The sequence below is a fragment of the Grampus griseus genome, assembly GCF_964374135.1.
Source record: "Grampus griseus genome assembly, chromosome: 9".
In the NCBI taxonomy this organism is placed as follows: domain Eukaryota; kingdom Metazoa; phylum Chordata; class Mammalia; order Artiodactyla; family Delphinidae; genus Grampus; species Grampus griseus.
This window is the reverse complement of record NC_139003.1, coordinates 48,917,162-48,938,788: the sequence shown is the minus strand read 5'-3', so window position 1 is coordinate 48,938,788 and position 21,627 is coordinate 48,917,162. Positions and strand designations below refer to the sequence as shown.

Genomic DNA, 21,627 nt, shown 5'->3' with positions numbered 1-21,627 from the left:
AGGCATCATAAAAACTCCAACCTGATAGATACGTTTATCAGGAGCAGAGATTTCAAAACAGCAATCTTTCTTTCCATCCTTCCTAAGAGTGTTATTCATTCTGACATTGTAGCCTTCTATTGCAAATTCACCTTTCTGTTGTTTGTCTGTTGAAGATAAAACGAAAGTTAGAATTTCATTTACTATAGTGAATATAAATATCCAGTTGATTAGCTTTTATTTAGATTTTTTGGATAAATTTTTGGATAGAATATTTTTTGGTCATATTGCTTTCACAGTATAATATTTAAGTAACATTTCTAGGTATTACTTTTAATTCTAAAATTACAGAGTTACTTGGAATGGTTGGTTTTAAAAAGGACATCTAAGGGAACCAAAAGAAGAGGTCTGCAGATAATGGTCTTATTCAGAAGGAAGTATGGAAATATGACAATTTCACGTAGGGAAAATCCAAGAATTGGAACTTAGAACTTGCTAGACAAACCCACTACAAATCCGTGGCTCTTTCAGGTTTGGTAAGCCAGTGGGAAAACCCGTCTAGTTGAAAGCTTGCTGGGCTTTTATTTACCACTATCTCCTCTCATCACCACCCTCCAACCTCCCCACCCCGCAAAAGCCCCTAAAACACAACTTTTTTTTTCTTTAAATCTCCTAAATTGGTACAAATCAAACTCTAAATTTAAAAAGCAAAGCAAAACAAAACTGCTAATTATAAAAAGATGTGAGGGGAAAACAAAGTATTTGAATGGAGAGGAGTGGTAAAGCAAGTACAGAAGCATTTCTTACCAAAACAAAACAAAACTGTTCACTAACCAGTCAGTGAACAGTTAAACTAGTAAAGCACATTTGAATCCCATATGATGAAAAGTCAAAAGAAAAGATGACTTCAGTTTTAGTCAGATATTACTTTAAAAACAATAAAGTAGGAATAAAACAAAGGATTTAATACTGAAACTAAAAGTAAAATTAGTCGCCTTTCCTACTTTATCCAGTTATACAATTTTGAGAGAAAAGAGGCACTGCTATAGGTTTACTTCCTAGATTAACATACAATATTAAAATCATGAGTGAGGACAACTGTCTCTTTTACTGAGCTCAGGGGAAATATAGAAATGCTTCCACATCATGGGGTGCAGGGCTCTCTCAGCTTAGTGTGCCCGTAAAATATGTATCTCCTTTTCTTAAATGTACTAATTTAATGCCTGAAGTTACAGGCATTTTTAAAAGGTCATCAAGATCATATCTGGTTCAAAACATCAAAGGCAAAAAATCTGAGTTAGTAATTTCTGACTTAAATCTGGACATTCTAATCATATTTAGTCATAATTTACAACTCTTTGGATGATTGAAAAAACAATTCAAATTCAAAATTTGAAGTTTGCTTTGTGGAAAACGTCTGCAATAAACTCTATGAGATGAAAACTATAAAAATCAGAGCAGCATTTCCCAAAGTGTGTTTATGGGATATTAACAGGTTTCTATGATCAAATAAGTTTGGGAAATGTTGAATTAAACAAAGTTAAGCAGGTTTTGTTAGTCCAGTCTTCTTAAGGCCCTTAATATATTTGATCAAATTTCTATGAGAAAGATCTGGTGTGCAGCATTTCCCCAAATTATTTGTCAGTGGAACCCTTTTTTAACAGAATATTTTATGGAACTGGTACTCACATAACATATTTTGCAAAATACCTAACTAAAAAAATAATACTGGGGAAAAGGTATTAAAATAATAATGGTGAAGCACTGTTGGTTCTTCTAAAATTCTCAAAGAAAACTAGTTCATTCATTCACTCATTCAACAAATTTACGCTGAACACTTAAAACAAACAAAGGAGCATTATAGGTATGGTGAGACAAAAGCTAGTAACACTGTACCACACCTTTCCCCCTTTGCCACTGAAACAGACACCCCACACACCTTCCCACACACCCAGTACAGATATAAGTGCTCCAGGAATATTAGTCAGTGATTCACTACACTGCAAAAGGATTTAATTTTCACAATAAAAAAATGGAAGTAGTTGGAAGCAAATATCAAAGCCATACAGGATACTTTTGAGAGATTTCCTTAAACTTCTCAGGAAAAAAACAGGATATTCAAGGACCAGTTGGAGGAAAGAAAAATTCATAACTCTCAGTAGCTTTTGCAAATCCATAACCATAAAGTAGCCATATTTCCAATTAGCCAACATGAGATAGGAAGTTCACGACACAAAATGGGCAGACATGTGTATGCTAAGACTCTGCTCTTCTCCATTTACATTAGCTTCTCTTCAAGGCCCAGAGGAAAGAGAAAACCTTAGCATCACATGGCAATCTATAGCAATTTACATATAGGCTAGTTTGACAGTGCTTTCTGGGGTAGTTTCAAAGACACTTGTTGACTTAAAAATAGGTACATGCCATGGGCTTCCCTGGTGGTGCAGTGGTTGGGGGTCCGCCTGCCGATGCAGGGGACACGGATTCATGCCCCGGTCTGGGAGGATCCCACATGCCGCAGAGCGGCTGGGCCCGTGAGCCATGGCCGCTGAGCCTGCGCAGCCGGAGCCTATGCTCCGCAACGGGAGAGGCCACAACAGCGAGGGGCCCACGTACCGCAAAAAAAAAAAAAAATAGTTACATGCCAATCAAATGGGAAGTAAGGTCATATAAGTTCATTTATCCAGAACTATAGTAGACTAATAAAATAATTTATCTAAGTGAACTTCTCAAATCACAGAAGTTTATTTCTTTTAAGTGCCAAAACTCTCTAAAATGTTGGTTTTTATAACTGAAATCATTCTGAAATATATACTTCCCTGACTTTTCAAACAATTCTGTTAAACGTAATTTAACTTTTTCTTGATCGAGTAGTATTAATCTGAGTATTAGTTTTTATAGTATATTACAACACGTTGATACCCTCAGGATTTTTGAGGTGTTTGTCCCTCTATTACATTTTCCTCAGCTTCTATTTCACACTTTAACATTGCCTATATCAATGCTGTTCGAATTTAATGTCTACAGCACTGAAGGATGCCAGGAGAAACTAGATAATGAAATCTATTAAATCAGTAACTTAATTTTACACAATTCTAATTCAGTAGGTTTGAGGTAAAAAGCAGTTGGCTCTGATCTCTTACAAAACAAAATGTATGAGGTTAATGATGCTATTTCCTCCTACTTTTTCACTGGCTTTAGGTTTACAGCTGTGTTCTGGGGGTTTTAAGAGCCAAAAAGACAGATCTTTTTTTTTCTTTTTTAAAAAATGCAGAGCACCGGCTCTAGGTGCGTGGGCTTCAGTAGTTATGGCGCACCGACTTAGTTGCTCTGCAGCATGTGGGGTCTTCCTGGACCAGGGCTCGAACCCGTGTGCCCTGCATTGGCAGGTGGATTCTTAACCACTGCACCACCAGGCAAGCCCAAAAAGACAGATCTTATTTGCTGAACTCCTTCTATATGCCAGAAATTTAATACAGCAATCTCATATATACCTTGTAATAATTCTAAGACAAAGAAGGTATTTATTATATCCCCAGCACTGACGGGGAAAAAGAAAACTTAAACAACTTGCTTACAGCCACACAACCAAAGTAGTAAAAGCCAGGACCCTAACGTAAGTCTGATTCTAAAACCTTGCTTTTTCAACCATTTCACATTGTCTCCTAGAAAGGTGTTTCTCAAAGTGGATTTCAAGAATCACCTGTTAGAATCATCTTGGATGCCTGTTAAAAACATAGAAAGGGCTACCACTCTGAACTTGCTATATAGGATTCCCCGAGGGTGAGTCCACAAAACTAAGCTTTTAGCAAACACCCCAGGTGATTCTGATACACACTAATGTTTGAAAAACCACTGTTTTAGAACATGTAATTTATGAAGTCTCAGTAGAGAAGATAAGCGTTATAGCTTGCATTTCCTCCTGCAACTTGGGCCCAACTTTCTCAGCTTGCTTTACGGGCTCCGGTACCTTTGCCTATCTCTTAAACAGCCATGATGGGTTATGTTCTAAATCCTGTTCTTTTCCTCCTGTACAGTTTTCACTGGACAACTTCATCCAATCCCAGGGATTAAATTCCTATCAATATGCTTGTGACTCCTAGTTCTCTATTTTCAGTCCAGCTTCAGAACTCAATATCCAAATCTGTTTTTTTCTTTGCAGTACGCGGCCCTCTCTCTCACTGTCGTGGCCTCTCCCACTGCGGAGCGCAGGCTCCAGACGCACAGGCTCAGTGGCCATGGCTCACAGGCCTAGCCGCTCCGCGGCATGTGGGATCTTCCCAGACCGGGACACGAACCCGTGTCCCCTGCATCGGCAGGCGGACTCTCAACCACTGTGCCACCAGGGAAGCCCAATATCCAAATCTTCACCTGCTCACTATACATGTTTCATCTCTTGAATGTCCTATAGGCACAATGAATATAACTTGCCCACAATGGAGATCATCTTATCCCCACTCCCACTCTACTTGTGATCTTTCTTGTCGTGTCCTCCTTCTCAATAAGCAGTACTTCCATTAATTGAAGCCCCCAAACCAGAAATTTGAGCATCATTCTTAATTTCTCCCTTTTCTTCATCAACTGACACCTCTTTCTCTCCCTCCACCCTACCACCATCTTCCAAAACCCAGTCAGTCCTAGTTTCATTGCAAATATGCTGGCTTTTTCTCTTTTTTGCTGGCTCTCAGAAGATATGCTTAAAACACCAACCACTCTCTTAGCATTTAAAATATAGTATAAATATAGCAACTAAATAATTCTAAATCATTTAGCATCCCTATGAGTTGTGAGCATTTGTCATTTGAGGATCCCCAGCATCTAAGTATCTTTCCTATTTTAGTCCTGAGATCATCAGGAGGCAGAGCCAACTTCCCGCCACAGAAGCTGGAGGGAGGTTTAGATTTTCCCTGTTCCAGATCAGTCAAGTGGATGCTCCAGCCTGGGACCTAAATCTGAACTGAATAACAAAAGAATCAGGGGGGAGCTCAGAATCCACTTGTTAGCAGTGGCATTCACTGATTGGTGGCAGTGCACAAAGGCAACATCGCGAGTCCTGGCTTGGCAGGGCCGCCAGTGTGTCCCAGTCAGACTGTCCCTGGAGGTGTGGATTGGGCTGCAGTTCCAGCCACCTCACCTCCCTTAGTCCTTGACTGCTTTTCCAAGCCTGGTTGTTTAGCCTTCCCATCAACTCTGTCTGAGAGTTGATATTCTCCCAATAATTTCCTTTCCTGCATAAACAAAGTTGGTTTCTGTTGTTTATACCAATAATGCTAATTTGGTACACATGACTAGCAAACAGAAAGATATGAAATGTGTTCAGAAATTTTTGATAATATCTGCTTCTTATATTTAAAAAGGCCTTTCCCTCTTAGTGAATAACTCATGCTATTTCCATAAGTATTAATGCTCACTAGTAAGAAAGAGGGAAACATGCCCGTTAATACTAAACCTCTCACTAAACTTTATCCAACTGATTAGTAAGTTGTTCTAAGCCCTCAGTTAAAGACACGTGAACATTTTCCTTGTTTATATAGCTCACAGAAATACAGCTGCCAATGCTAATTCTGTCACTTGAAATATACTTCCAGTGTTCCAAGTTATACCATGAGGAAATATCAAATTATTACTATTTTAAGTGAAAAATACTGTATGCCATATATATTTATTACTTAAGGGCCCCAAAGGGCTCTGAATAACAAACATAGACAATATGTATGGGTCCAAAGGGAAGCACTTTAGTTAGAATTAAAAGTTTTGCTCATACGGTCTGGTGGCAGGAAATTTTAGGTATTTATAAAAACTTTTTTTTTTTTCCTTTAAAATAAAAGTACACTGCAAGTGGGAATTCCCTGGTGGTCCAGTGGTTAAGACTCCACACTTTCACTGTCAAAAGCCTGGGTTCAATCCCTGGTCAGGGAACTAAGATCCTGCAAAACACAGCAGCCAAAAAAAAAAAAAAGTACACTGCAAGCATAAGAACCAAGTGGTTTTTGTATACCGCCACACACTTTCAACCATAGGAATAAACTTGATTTAAAAAACAGTGTAGTATGAGGTAGCTGTGAATGGAGAATAAATAAATTACAAGAAATTAAATTTCTCGTAGACTGGAATTTAAAATCATGTTTCTAGTTTTTTTGGCTATACCCACTGTTTTCCTCCACAACTGAAATTCAGATAATAATTATGATATGGTCTATTAGACTATACATACAGCTATTGTTAAGATAAACATTATACAGGGGCTTCCCTGGTGGCACAATAGTTAAGAATCTGCCTGCCAATGCAGGGGACACGGGTTTGAGCCCTGGTCCAGAAGATCCCACATGCCGCGGAGCAACTAAGCCCGTGCGCCACAACTACTGAGCCTGCACTCTAGAGTCCATGAGCCACAACTACTGAGCCCTGCGTGCCTAGAGCCTGTGCTGCACAACAAGAGAAGCCACCGCAATGAGATGCCCACGCACCGCAACTAAGAGCAGCCCCCGCTCGTCGCAACTAGAGAAGCCCGCACGCAGCAACAAAGACCCAATGCAGCCAAAAAATACATAAATAAAATAAATAAATTTTTTAAAAAAGATAAACATTATACAGAGAAAATCTTAATATCCTATACATGTTATCCTCTTAGGGCCTCCTACAATAATTACAGAACTAATGACACTGCTGCTACCCATGCAACGTCATGCAACGTGAGAATGGCTAAAAACATAACCTGCGGCTCCTTCATGCACTTAAGGTGCTAAACAACTCTCTGGATTCCCAGCCACTCTCAGTTTCAAAACACATCTGCCTCCAGTCTTACCTTCTTCTGACAGCTGTCAACGTGATCTTTCCAACATCCAAAGTTTGTCATGCCATCTACTTACCTGCAATGCTTAGAAACATTAACTGCCCCTTAGACAAAAAAGGCCAAACTCCTGACCAGGGAATTTACCAGCTTGGCTCCTCCTCTTCCAGTCTCACCAGCCCTCACTCACCTACTGCCCCAGTGAGCCGGCTCCTGCATATCATACTGTTTCATGGGTCCTCTGTGCCCACTCCTCTGAGCCAGTGTGTGATACCACTTAGCACTAATAATACCCGGCACATAGATTTTCAAAGAATATTTACTGCTACAGATGTTGCTGTATCTATTACACACAGATAGGTACAGTAACATCTATATATCTGTGTACTTACAGCAGTGCAGATCTATTAAAAATATATTACTTTCAATCTATCTATGTATACACACACACACATCTCTTCAATCTATATACAGATGTATAGATATATTTTAAATCAAACTGTGTCCTGGTTTATTGCAAACCAACGGGACTCATCATCATGAGACCTTTAAATAGGCCTTAGTTTGTACATGAATATTTCCCCATGTTGATGACGTCCTTCTAAGTATCAGATGTACATTTTAACTTCTCTGTACTGCTACAGGGTAATAAAGGTCTTTTATTTAACATTCATTTTGATAGAGTTTAAAGTTAGTATTTGCATATCAGAATTATTTCATTTCTATCATGTCAAAATTATTTCTATTTCTTAAGGAATAACAAAGATATTATCCTTCTTTACACAAACAAAATTATAGTATGAATTTTTTTAATATCAGATTTAATTTACATATTTTGTATATATTCATGATATAATTATAAAATGCTGATGCCCTGACCCAGGAATTTGCCTCTATCAAATGAACCAGGAAAAAAGGTAAGCTTTTATGGCTGTAACTAAAGTTGTTGTTATAAAACAACAGAACTTCTAATTATACAAACACTGTCGCTTTAACAATAATTTTAAATATTAAAAGAGAACTCTGATGCTATTTCAACATCAAAATACTTTATAATTGTCATCCACACTGAACAGCTATGTCCTATTTTTCCTATCAGTGGTGAAATAATGAGGGAAGTGAGAGAGCAGAGAGGTCAATTTCAATAAAAAATTTTACTTCCCCGCCAATGTAAAAGTTTTGTTAGTTTAAATTATCTGTATTAAGCCCAATTTTCTACTGACTTTTATTATACATTGAAAAGGTACTATACTACAACGAAAAAGTTACAACCACATGATATAATAAATAACTTTTGATATACATTTAGAATGACTCTTGGTAGGACCAAGGCTACTTGCAGTTGCCACATACTAGATGGCACTAGAATTTTCTTTAATTGGGGACTTGGGGTAGGGGCAGCAAAACTCCTTAAGCGGAAGAGATACTACAAACTACTCCCCCCTTAAAAGTGGGAGGAGATAAGTTTCATAATGCTGATTCAAGATCATATGGAGGTTAAACAGAAAAACAAAACCCTGAGGGCTTCCCAGGTGGCGCAGTGGTTGAGAGTCCGCCTGCCGATGCAGGGGACACGGGTTCGTGCCCCGGTCCGGGAAGATCCCACATGCCGCAGAGAGGCTAGGCCCGTGAGCCATGGCCGCTGAGCCTGCGCATCCAGAGCCTGTGCTCCGCAACAGGAGAGGCCACAACAGTGAGAGGCCCGCGTACCGCAAAAACAAACAAACAAAAAAAAAAAACGCTGAAAACATGAGTTTGGAACAGGTTCCTAAATGGGCCATCATTTACAGGTGTGTTAGAAGGGCTGCTAACTTCCAAGTTGTGGAAAGAACATGGCTTTGGAGCCGGAAGGGCCTGACTAAATCCTCCATGTGCCTCTCAGCTTCCTGTGATAACCTCTCTTGTGTAGACTAGTTCAGTGTCCCCCTAAATGATCCTGCTGACCCCGTTTCTAACCATTCCAATCCATGCCCCACAATATTATCACAATTACTTCCTAAAAACCAATTCTGGTCATAGAGCCCTATGCTTAAAAGCCATATTCAAGATAAAATAGTTAGCAAGGACCTTATTCTCATAAGGCTCTTGTCAATCTGATCCTAACCCACTGTTTTAGCCTTTTATACACCCTCCCCTCATTCACTGTATGCTCTGCCTTGATTCCAACTCTGATCTCATCCAAGGCCTTTCAAAACTCAGAATCTTTGCCATTCTGCTGCCTGGAATGCCCATTTTACCCTTTTTCATCCAACAAACTCCTCATTTTTTAAGGTCCAATGAAGGGTCCTCTCCACTAGGAAGTATTCTTTAACTCCCTCAGGAAATTACCCACCCCCCCTTTGTGATCCAAAGATATTTTATTTAAATCACTTATTGTACCGCATTGAATTTACCTACCCAGCCCCCGAGTGATCCCATGACTTCCTCTCTTCTCTTACTGATACCCACACAACTCCAACTGAGAGTACCTGTAAGGCAGGATTATCTTTGGATCCCCCATGCCCAGGATCTATCAAGTGCCCAATAAATGTTTACCAAATTAAAAAATGAATAAATCAGTGAGTGAAGGACTACCTTAATGGCAGTTTGAGCATCTAGGACCCAAGAAGTTTGATAAATGAGATTCATGACAATGAGATTCAAATGAAGAGGAAACAGATGAAAGGAAGGATGTAATTTCAGAAAGTGATAAAGTATGTTTTGTTAAGATATATGGGTGGGGGTGGGTGTGTGTGTGTGTGTGTGTGTGTGTGTGTGTGTGTGTATAAAACTTAAAGTCCCCAAATGGCCATGAATAATAAATACAGAGAATATTTAGGGGTACAAAGGTAAGAGTATTATTTACCCTACAGGCTGGAACTACTCTTTCTAAGCCATTATTATCTTGATGGGTCAAAATGTTTTTTGGCACATACTGTAAGTTAGAAAATGTGAACTATGTATCTGTCAAACAGTAACAAAGTACAATTTAACCTAGTAAGTGGTATCAACTCCTCTGTGCCTCTACAATCCATTTATCTAAATCCTACTTAGTTGGAGGATTATAGTTCTCATATGTCTAAATAGCTCTTTCCAAAGTTTAGGTAAAGTGGTTCACATATACAGTAAACAATGTACAAATCAGCTATCTGATTTCACAAAAGAAAAAAATTTCATGTGACATGTACATTTTCTTGGAAAGAAAAGGACACAAAGGAAGGAAATTAAAATCATGCCAAACAAGCAGTTAAAAACTGTCTAAATATAGATTTTCCCCCCCCCCAAGTCCCTAAAAGCAGAACTGGCCAAGAATTCCAAAGAACCACTAAAAACAGACCTGAAATCTCAATGGAAACAGGAGGCTTCATAGTGACAGATAGGGAAGAGTTTAAGAAAATATAAACCAGCTCCTCAAAGATCCACGTAAAAAGGGAATGCGAGAATAGTAACTTTTTAAAAGCTGTGGTGGTAGAGTGGCTAAATGGATCACAAAGTACTTAAAATACAAATTACAAAGAATGTTATTACCACAAGGCCTCATCAAGTAAGAATAGAAATGGGAATTTAACTAGTATCTCCCCCAAATAACTAGAATTTATTTATTAGCCTTTGAAATAAATATAAACATTCCCTAGATTTTGGGAAAACTCTTGCTAATCTTTGACCTAACTGTTGGTATATACCAGTTAGGACTAGGAGTGAAGGAAACAGACATACGTATTCATTGATTTTTAAAGAAATTAGAAATGAGAAGACTAACTGAACCAAAGTCACAAGGATTTAAAACCTCCCTCCCCTGGTCTTATGAAATAGAAGACATTTCTTTATGAAAAAGCAAAATCTTGATCTCAATTCACAATACGCTACAAAATTTTATTTCTATAATAGTAACACATGCTTATGACCTATGATAATCATAATTGAACTTGGACTCTAAATTTTCTGATAAAATCACCTACTTAAGCCTTAGCAGAAGAAAGAAGGCTACCTGTTGATAGCTGTTTATAGTTTACACTTCACTGACTCCATTTCTACTTACGAACATATTGTAAATTAGTGACAGAATGCAAACTCGCCACTAAGTTAATTCTCAACTTGATAATCCCATTAACCAAAAGGTGAGACCAACTTCTAGCATCATGCATGTATTTAAAATTTATCTGAAATACAATAATCATATCTGCCTGATTTTATAATAAGGAAGAAAACCCTAAAAACTGCAAATAATGTCAAATGAAATATAAACTTCCAAACAACACTGATAAGAAACAACTTCATGGGAAAGTTTATATTCAGTGATATTGGACTTTTACATCTTCTTTTTCTCCTTAAGTGTCCTTTCTGGAAATGCATGTCAGCTATTTATATACAACCCTTACTTTATAAAATTCAACTTCTGACCCACTTTTCCTAGATAAAAGCAAAACTAAGAAAGCTTATATTCTTTAAATTTCAGTATTTTATGGCTTTATTTGTTCAAACAATGAACTTAAAATTATGTGAACTATGAGTAAGTTATTAATTAGCAAGTGAAGTTACAAAATGTAACTGTTTCTAAATTAACATAGTGATAATAGTGGTTAAGAGCATGGACTCTAACCATTATGCCTCAGTTTAAATACCCAAACTGCCATTACCAGCTCTGTGACCTTGAACAAGTGACTTAACCTCCCTGTCCTCAGTTTTCCAAACAGTAAAATAAGTGGGACTAATGATGGTACCTACCTCACAAAGCTGTAGCTAACCAAGTTAATATAGCTAAACTGCTTAGACAGCTAAGGTGCTTAGAACAGTAACCTTGATAGATGTTTGCTGTTACTTAAATCCATAAAGGCAGCTGAGAAAGGTGTTGCACACGTTTCATTTTATCTAAATTTTTCTTTTAAAATATTTGAAGGAAAAAACATCCTCTCCTCCCTTCAAAACTCCCACAACCCTGAAGAAACTCTACAACTACCGCCTGGATGATAAATATCAATAATTCCTGAGGTAAAAGGCCACACTGATGAAAGTTATTTTTCTCTTTCCTAATTCAATAAAACACAATTGTGTTAACTTTTACGGCATTCTGGAATTTGGAGCATTTGTCAAATAACAGAATTATTAATTACCCTTAGGCTATAATATTAAAATTTTTAGTTATTCCTTCTCCATTTGTCTTCAGCTTATTCTGCACCCAAAAGGTATGGGGGTGGAGTAAAATGCCCCCCCCAAAACCCTCATGCTGATATAACTGAAGGCCAATACTACCTTTATCACTTCCATAATAATAGAACACTGTTTTACTGAGAGCACACCACCGTTTCTGCCATTCAAATCCCAGAAAGCTGTGATCTACAATAAAGAGGGAAAAAGAACAGTTTAGATAATATATATTACCTTTATAAATATAATGCAATTCCCTTATTGAAAAAGGAAAAGTTAGTTAATATGATTTCTAAGGCTCCTTTTAGCTGTAAAATTCTATGACTAAATAATTTGTATCTTCTTTTCCAAGAGACAAACAAAAAACAAAACAAAGCTAAAAGGAATACACTAGGAATGTAAATTGATACAGCCACTATGGAGAACAATATGGAGGTTCCGTAAAAAATTAAATTTAGAACTACTATACGACCCAGCAATCCCAATACTGGGCAGATACCCTGAGAAAACCATCATTCAAAAAGAGTCATGTACCACAATGTTCATTGCAGCTCTATTTACAATAGCCAGGACATGGAAGCAACCTAAGTGTCCATTGACAGATGAATGGATAAAGATGTGGCACATATATACAATGGAATATTACTCAGCCATAAAAAGAAACGAAATTGAGTTATTTGTAGTGAGGTGGATGGACCTAGAGTCTGTCATACAGAGTGAAGTAAGTCTGAAAGAGAAAACCAAATACAGTGTGCTAACACATATATATGGAATCTAAAAAAAAATGGTCATGAAGAACCTAGGGGCAAGATGGAAATAAAGACGCAGACCTACTAGAGAATGGACTTGAGGATACGGGGAGGGGGAAGGGTAAGCTGGGAGAAAGTGAGAGAGTGGCATGGACATATATACAATACCAAATGTAAAATAGATAGCTAGTGGGAAGCAGCCGCATAGCACAGGGAGATCAGCTCAGTGCTTTGTGACCACCTAGAGGGGTGGGATATGGAGGGTGGGAGGGAGGGAGACGCAAGAGGGACGAGATATGGGGATATATGTATATGTATAACTGATTCACTTTGTTACAAAGCAGAAACTAACACACCATTGTAAAGCAATTATACTCCAATAAAGATGTTAAAAAAAAAAAAAAAAGGAATACACTACAGCAGAGATGGGACGGCTACATTTATGGGATCAACTACATGGCTAACAAACTTTCCTGACAGGAAACAGTCAGAAAGGTATTTGACTATAAAGCCTTAAGATAATTGATTCATCAGGGTCTCATTTTCTCATCTGTCATAAAAAAGAGGGAGGAGGGGTTGACCTAGATTTCTATTATCTCTTTCAGCTTTAAAATTCAGCTAAGAAAGCTAAGAAAAGCAAATGGAATATAAATAGGAAGGCCCAAAGGGACTACCTGAGAGATAAGCAGAATGGTAATGAAGAGACTTTCCACTTTTCATTTCCTGTATCATAACACCACCTCCATATTTCATATTCATTATATATTGGGGTTGAAAGAGTGAGACCATATGGTCAACTCCCAATTATCTTAGCCAATGGAAAGGAACATGAATGATTAACAGAAAATGGCAGACAATATGCTAAGCTTGATCTGAACCGTAGCAAACATGGTGTCTGCCAGGTCAGGTACAGATAACCCACTGCTCAGCTGGGTGGGATAAGTGTGAGAAATCCCATCCTTGAGAATACAGTCATGGCCAACAGCTCTCCTCCAAGAGGCAGGAAACAGCTTTAAAATCATCTACAAATAACCAAGGTTGACAACAAAAAACCTGACCAAATGTTTTATTTTGTTATTAAAAATTATTTAGAGCTAAAAGCTGTATTTTGTGGTTTGGATAATATCATCAGGTTTTCTTAGAGTCTTAGATTTTTAGGTTTTTCATTAGAATCATATGATTTACCTTTTCTGCGTTTTTCAAGGTAGCCAGCCTTTAACACAAAAGGAAGGTCCTGTGCTGCAACTGGAGGGAACTGGTTCCCTACGGAAAGTAAAGGGGAAAAAGCAGTGAGCAATCCATTTTAGAAAAATCAAGTATCAGATCTCATAGGTTCAGTATACTTTTAATTACCCAAATTAATTAAATCCAAGTCTATTAGCTTTGTTTCAGATCCATTCCATAGATTAGTCCCTCTTCTCCTGTGAATCTCAAGAGCAAAATAATGTTCTGTATCGTTATATCTTAATATATTATGTTCCCAAATACACAGTAATATTATGTAACAGAATGAACTCTAAAGGGCAATATTTTTCGACCTACATTCTATAATGAATGGACTAGGAAACTGTTATAAATAAGTGAAATAAACCCCTGAAAGAGAAGTTAGGAATATCAAATAAATCATATAAGCTTCTTCACATTGGATTAACTCTTCAAGAATTTTGATGCATATTAATTCTTGCCTACATAAGAATGCCTATCCCTATTTGTACCTAGTAAAACATAAAATGATTTTTCCCCCAAATCAAATGCTATAATTTGAGTACATAGCAAATATTCTCTCTTCCTGGTTATACTCACAGAGAAATCTTGTGAATGAGTATGCTTTAGGGTTTTCTAGGGCATTTGAGAGTCTAAAACTAGGTAGACAGATCTGATAGAACTATCATAAACAAATATTAGATACTTACAAAAATTTATAGATTAAGCCGAAAGCGAAGTCAATTAGAAATCATATATTCATGATCATGGATGGTAGGTTGCTCAATAATTTCAGAGTTCAATATTTTTAGACTTCATTAGAAATATACTACAGTTGCCTCAGCATTTTACTAGAACTCCAACAAGTGAAAATAACCAATCTAATGAAAGTTTCTATGGAATACACCAACAGAAATAGTTTTCATATAGTTTATGATAAAAAGTATTTTGATAGGAAGTTTATTATATACAAATTCATCACAGAATTACCAACTGGGTTTTTTAAAAATATCCAGTAGTTATAAAATCATAGTTATTTTTCCTTAAGAAATAAAGCTTCAAATTAAAGCACTAATTTCAGTTCCGTGGTGGATCAATTTTGCTCAGTAAACACAAAACAATATCATTAAAATATATTTAAAATGGGGACTAATTTTGAAATACATATAAAATTTTAGGGAAAGCCAGTGTAAATGTTTGAATAGTTGTTCAATCAATGTATCCATTTGATCCATTGAAGGTAGAAGTTATATAGTATAAATTTTTTGTACATAAAATAAAAATCACATAAAGAAATCTCATCTATGTGAACAAGTCCTAGTTAACCACTAAATTAAAGAGGGTGACTATAGTTTGATTTGTTTTTTTAAAAGAAAAGAAAAACAATGATTAACAGCACTTTTTATTTTTTATTTTTTTTTTGCGGCACGCGGGCCCCCCACTGCCGCGGCCTCCCCCGCTGCGGAGCACAGGCTCCGGAAGCGCAGGCTCAGCGGCCACGGCCCACGGGCCCAGCCGCTCCGCGGCACGTGGGATCCCCCCGGACCGGGGCACGAACCCACGCCCCCTGCCTCAGCAGGCGGACTCCCAACCACCGCGACATCAGGGAAGCCCTAACAGCACTTTTTAAATTAAACTAGGTTACACTGACAAAAAATAAACATAGAAATAGCGTATCACATAGAAATATGAAATTTTAGCTAATATAAAACCATTTGGGAAAGTTTTCTTTCTAAATAAGATTCCTGAAAACAAAGTATTTACTTCTTCAACTAAGCAATACCATAGTTTAGTTTCTGTGGAAGTATGCTTGGCTCAGTCTTTTATATAACTGGCACGTAGAGTTCTTAAGTGAACTACACAAAATTTCTTTGTGAAAAGCATCATTTGTATGACATTTCAGAATGAGAAAGCAAACATATTAATTAAATACTATAACATGATTGTTGTATGTCATGAAAAAATTTCCAAGTGGTTTGTCCACAGTGGTAAAAATAAGAAGATTCACTGCAAACATCCTATAAATAATTTTGTATCTTTCAGATGATAGAAACAAACTCTTAAGCACTGTCCATTCTGGATGAAATTAAACTACACAAGGAAGAGGCAACTTTTCAGTCTTCAGGTCTGATGTAATTGGGCATGGGGAGGCATTAATTACCTCTATTTGACTAGATAAGGCTCCTTGAGAAGAAGTCCCATGACCCTCTCATATCCATTGATGCATAATGAATGTTCTTTACATATAAAATAAATGCTCTAAATCTTAAGAAGAAACTTTATATTCTGAAGACAAATGGGTACCTTTAGCATAGTTTTCAACTTTAAAAAGTTACTGGTCAAAAGAAAAAAAAAGGAGGGGGAGAAGTGGAAGAGGAGGAGCAGGAAAGGAATTAGAATTTACAAAGGTGAATATATACATAAGCTGAAGCTTTTGCTTTAAGAAAAATGTTGATTAAATTTCTACCTGATAAATCAATAAAATCTGATGTCACAAGCAACACTTATTCTGAATTCTAAATTCATGTTTCTAATATAAAATCTTTTATTTGATTCCTAGAGGGAAAAAAGGCAAATTTTCAGACTGAAATTTCGTTTTTCTAAACCTCTTTTGCTACTCGTCCAACATCTAGGATTTGTTTAAAATACATGTGAATTTTTTTTTAAAGTGTATTAATAGTAATTCCTTTAGATACTTCAGATTTTAAGTTCTTAGAAGAACCATTTGACTTGTATAACACCATAAACATATAAACAATTAATACTTCTTGATAGAAATTGAAAATTTGTAACAAGATATAAAAAGTAGTAAATTATCTTTAAAAAACATGAACTCTCACATCATTTAGACCTCATACCACTATGATGCCTACAATGATCAATAGTATGTCACCATTTAAGAATATTCACATTGATTCAAAGAATTAAGACTACAAATGCAGGTATAATAACACATGAAGAAAAGAAAGGTAAGGCTAATATAAACCTATCTGGAAGGCATCAACAAAGAGCTGCTGAACATTTGCCAAACACAATTATATTATCTCACTATTTACAACATTCCAACAAATTCACAATTATATTATCAGCTCTGTTTCACTATCAAAATTCACACCCTTGTCCCAAAAATAAGTTTAGCACTGAGCCTTAATCCTCTGGCACATAGTAGGCATTCAGTAAATGTTGGCTTTTATTAATTATAATTAAATATTATTATATTTAGTATAACTAAATATTAATTCAAATGAATGGATGCCAATGTAAATGTAAGACTAATGTTGCTTAGGGAATTTTAATCAGAAAAATGGAAAAATGTATGATTTGGTAACTGCATGAGTTAAGCATTGTAGTTATTTTAAAAGCAGCTCAAAGATTTCCTTTTGGTTACATGAAGGTGGTTGATGAAGAAATTATATCCTAACTCAGAGGAGAAAAATTAACCTATAATCCAGGACAGCTTATTTATACTGCAGACGGTTACTGATACATGGCTTCCTTAAGTGGCCACAAATGTTCACTACCCTGAGGAAATAAACACATACTGAATAGACTAGTCTTCTTTTTATAAAATGAGCATGTATTTCTTATATAATAGTCCTACTTTTCTAAAGAAGATCAATATTAGACATTAAAACTAACATCCTACAAGAGCAGACAAGGAATGGGTCTTCTTCCAATTGGACATTTGGGAATCCGAAGTATACAAAATGGTAACAAGGTCACAAAAAATTCAAATAAACAAGTGTCACATGCCTACTATATTCCTATTAACTCAGTAGGAGAAAGGAAGTAGTGGAGTCCAAATTTCTTATAGTTAGGTAGGTATTTTATTCACAAGACAACTGTTTTTAAAAGATACCTCAAGAATTCTAAACTGTGTCTGGAAACTTTTGCCTTAAAATCAAATTGTGTATATAATGGACATAGTCCACCAGCAAGCTAAAAGAATGGAGTCTAGAATCTGAAAAATGGAGAAGAGTTCCAAAGTATGAAAATAAAAAACAAATTACCTAAAACCTAAGTAAGGTATTACCCAATTTTAGCAATTTTATTAATCTATTGTTTTAACTTTTTCCCTTGAATCTGGGGTAAAAAATACTAGAATGTTTAAATATATCCAACATATTTAAGAAATAGGTTTTATCTTTAAAAATGTTTTAAATATTAAAAATAATTATTTCAAAATTAAAAAGAATTATTTCAACTTCAGAGAAAAATATAAACTGTCTTAGGCAAGAAGTATCTATCACTTAGGCTTATTTCAGATGTTAAGTCGGTTGGGTATAAAACCAATCTTGGCATTAACAAGGTATGCAGTTTCATTCCTATATGCAAGACAGGGAAAGGTGGAAAAATAGGTCCACATCACAGAATGCTTTAGTTAGAAGAAAAGGCCTAGAACAGCATGGAAACCCCTGGAGTAAAAGAGGAAGTTAGGGTAGGGAAGAGAGAGAGTTAAGAGTTGGGGGAAGAAAGAATTAGAATTGAGGGGAGAAAGAGGTCCTATCATCCTTTCTTTTTTGTACCTCTTTTCTTAAAATAATCTAAAGAAATAAACTTTGTTTAATTCACAATTTTATCCAGCATGGGGTGTCTCAATGCCATATTCCTGAGCCTTCTCCAACATTGACATGTCTTCTAATCCACTCCTCCCCTGCCACACACACAAACCCATATTAACTGTATCCCACCCAGTCTGACACCTCTTTAAACGCATTTATTTTTCTAAGACTTAGAGTGAGGCATCACTTCCAAAATGCAACTTAAAAGTGAAGATTTTTTAAAAATCTGTACAAGTTTTAACTACTGAGTTCTGGAATTAACTTTTTATTCAGTTTCCTTTCTACCTACTTGGCTCTTAATGTGGGACTCTGAACAGGTGTCAAGGGATGTGAGTGATTCAGAGACCTTTTCAAAATAGACATCTGTTTTTCATTATCCTTATTTTTTGATGTGCAACTTGGTGGTGACCAATTTAAATGCTCAATTTCTATGAAACCTAAAGCATCATTTTTACTATTTTAGCATTAAAATTATTATAATACTATGAGCTTCACTATATTAATATGGTCACGGTTTTATGGTTGTTCAATCTAGAATTTGTACAAAATCCTACTAGGTTTCTGAGTCTCATCTTTTACTGGCTTTTTCCTTCATTACTTGGCATTTGCATAGTTTTCAACATGAACATTAAATTTGCAATAAGTTTCCCTCCACCTTCACACAGCTGATGATTCCTTTTCCCTACTATTGGAAAAGAAAGGAGATACATATAAAAAAGATTGCTTTTGCTCATAAGAATTTTCACCCTGAATCAGGATCTTGGTCTAGTCAAATATTCTGCCTGTTACCACATGATATGACTGTTTTCCTTGAACTGCAAAAAGTTAAGGACAAGTCCCTCAACCATATCTTTTCTCCCTCTCAATTCACATGAATAAAACATCCATGAGTTTATCTTTTTAAATTCTTCGTTTTCATCTGATAGCTGGGATACTGAGTTCCATAAATTGGCCAACTCTTGTGGGGAGACAGTGCTTTCTTTTATCGTTTCTAAACTTATATGTGATCAATGTTTTAAAATGCCTTGTCTGGCATTCCTGAATTTGATAAATACACTCTTTTTTTTTTTTTTTTACAGTATTTACCCACTTAACGATTGCTTTATATTCAAAACACATATTAGCCTTCAATTTTCCAAGAAGAGTAATCATTTTAGTTTCTCATTTCATGCCGGCAATACTCTCTCCTACCCTGATCAACTCAATGGTTACTTTATTGGCTAGGGGGGACGAGGGGAAATGGCGGAAGAGTAAGACGCGGAGATCACCTTCCTCCCCACAGATACACCAGAAATACATCTACAGGTGGAACAACTCCTACAGAACACCTACTTTATTGGCTAGGTTAACTGCTCCAGTTCAAACTCATTTTTCCTAAGAAAAATTCATTAGAATTTTATACTTCATTAGAATTGAAGTATATTTTCAAGTGTCAATATTTCATGCATTATAGTTTTATATAAAGGTAGAAAAATGCTTTCTGTTATGTTTCCTGTATCTTTCCAGATGATGTGTATCTTACACACATTTCCAGCTGAAGAGTACATTGGGTATTTAACTTCAGGAAACTGTCTATAAACGAGCTTTGTTCCCAGAGGTATTACTGACTCGGAACTCATTATTCTACAGGTGCAATTTAATTACACTTTACTTCACATTTGCACACACAAACTTAGATGATATGTTCCCTATTTCTATAAAATATATAATAGATACAAAGACACAGAGTTGCTGACAGTTTTTTAAATTAATCTAAAAGGTTTTAGAGTGCAAAAATTCACTAGTATACCTGCAAAACAAAACATAAAGACTATTCCCTAAAAGAGAGAGAAACCTAAACTCAACTTGGATACAAATATTAAATAAAATGGTTTTGTGGTATAGCAGATAACTAAAAGCTTAGTTTTACGTTAATACTGACTTTAAGATACATGGAATAGGTTAAGAGGTCTGTAATGAAATCCCAGTTCTGCAAATTTGTGACCTTCAGCAGGTCACTAAGCCTCTCTGTGTATCAGTTTCTTCACACCTAAAATATGGAAAAATGAAATTAGATTATCTCTAAGCCCTCCACCCCCATTCTAAGATTCCATGAGATATATCCACACTGACATTTTTCTCGCACTTTCAGTAACAAATGGCCAAGGTTCAAGATGGATTCAACTTTTAAAAGTATCAAATGTGGAAACTGTTCACAACATAATTTTCATAGAGCAATGGATAACTTCCTTTAAATGTAGCATAGGATTGTTTTATCATTTCAAAGGTTTAATTTCTAGCTAGAATCTTGGCCTGGAATATCTTTGAAATATATATAAATTATTTTTTATAGTCTAATAACTCTCCCAATACACACGGAAAATTTGGAATCTCAAATCTTTTTACCAGTTTTTTTAGTGGCAAAAAAAAAAATTTGTATGCAAAGGACACATCAAACAATAATAACCTTTAAGAAAATAAAAACTACAGTAACTAAAAGATTACTACTTATGTTTCTTTAGCATAGTCCTTTTACAGAGCCTATTTTCTCACTTACCACTATTACTCTCTTCAGAAAGGATTAACCAATGAACATACTAGTACTGGTAATCTCTAAGGCTATCATGATACTTTCTTTTTTTTAAAAAAAGGCTCATATTATGCTTAGACACAAAGATGGACAACTTCCAATTAGTAGGACCATAGAATCCCCAGGGGTGGTTAAGCCTTGGGTACAGGCTTTAAAGACTGATAAGGTCCATGTGATGACACCAGGGACAAAAATAGAGGTTGCAACTCACAGGTTTGCTACCTTCTAGTCTCTCTACCCACTCTGTAAAGTGGCAAGTCATTCTGAAAGCTACCCAGCAAAAACTGAATAACTATTAGGGTAATTCACATTTGCCTTTATTAACTCTGCTTCTTGATATGGAAATTCCAATAGCCTCATGAGAGTCTTCAATAGGTCTATCTGAAACCAAAGAAGACAATAACTCTTTTTTTTTTTTTGCGGTACGCCAGCCTCTCACTGTTGTGGCCTCTCCCGTTGCGGAGCACAGGCTCCGGACGCGCAGGCCCAGCGGCCATGGCTCACGGGCCCAGCCGCTCCGCGGCATGTGGGATCTTCCCAGACCGGGGCACGAACCCGTGTCCCCTGCATCAGCAGGCGGACTCTCAACCACTGTGCCACCAGGGAAGCCCAGAAGACAATATCTCTTAATATTATAGCATATGCTTGCAG

General features: G+C 36.4%; 1 protein-coding gene across 1 annotated transcript in view; it reads right to left on the bottom strand.

Moving 5' to 3' along the window:
• SKAP2 (src kinase associated phosphoprotein 2) overlaps window positions 1–21,627 on the bottom strand; it is a 153,212-nt gene that overhangs the window by 55,788 nt on the left and 75,797 nt on the right. The window contains exons 5-7 of the mRNA XM_082662201.1: window positions 13,828–13,905; window positions 11,999–12,082; window positions 22–146 (exon numbers count right to left, since the gene is read on the bottom strand). Coding sequence (XP_082518327.1) covers window positions 22–146; window positions 11,999–12,082; window positions 13,828–13,905 — 287 coding nt within the window. The remainder of the gene's footprint in view (window positions 1–21; window positions 147–11,998; window positions 12,083–13,827; window positions 13,906–21,627) is intronic.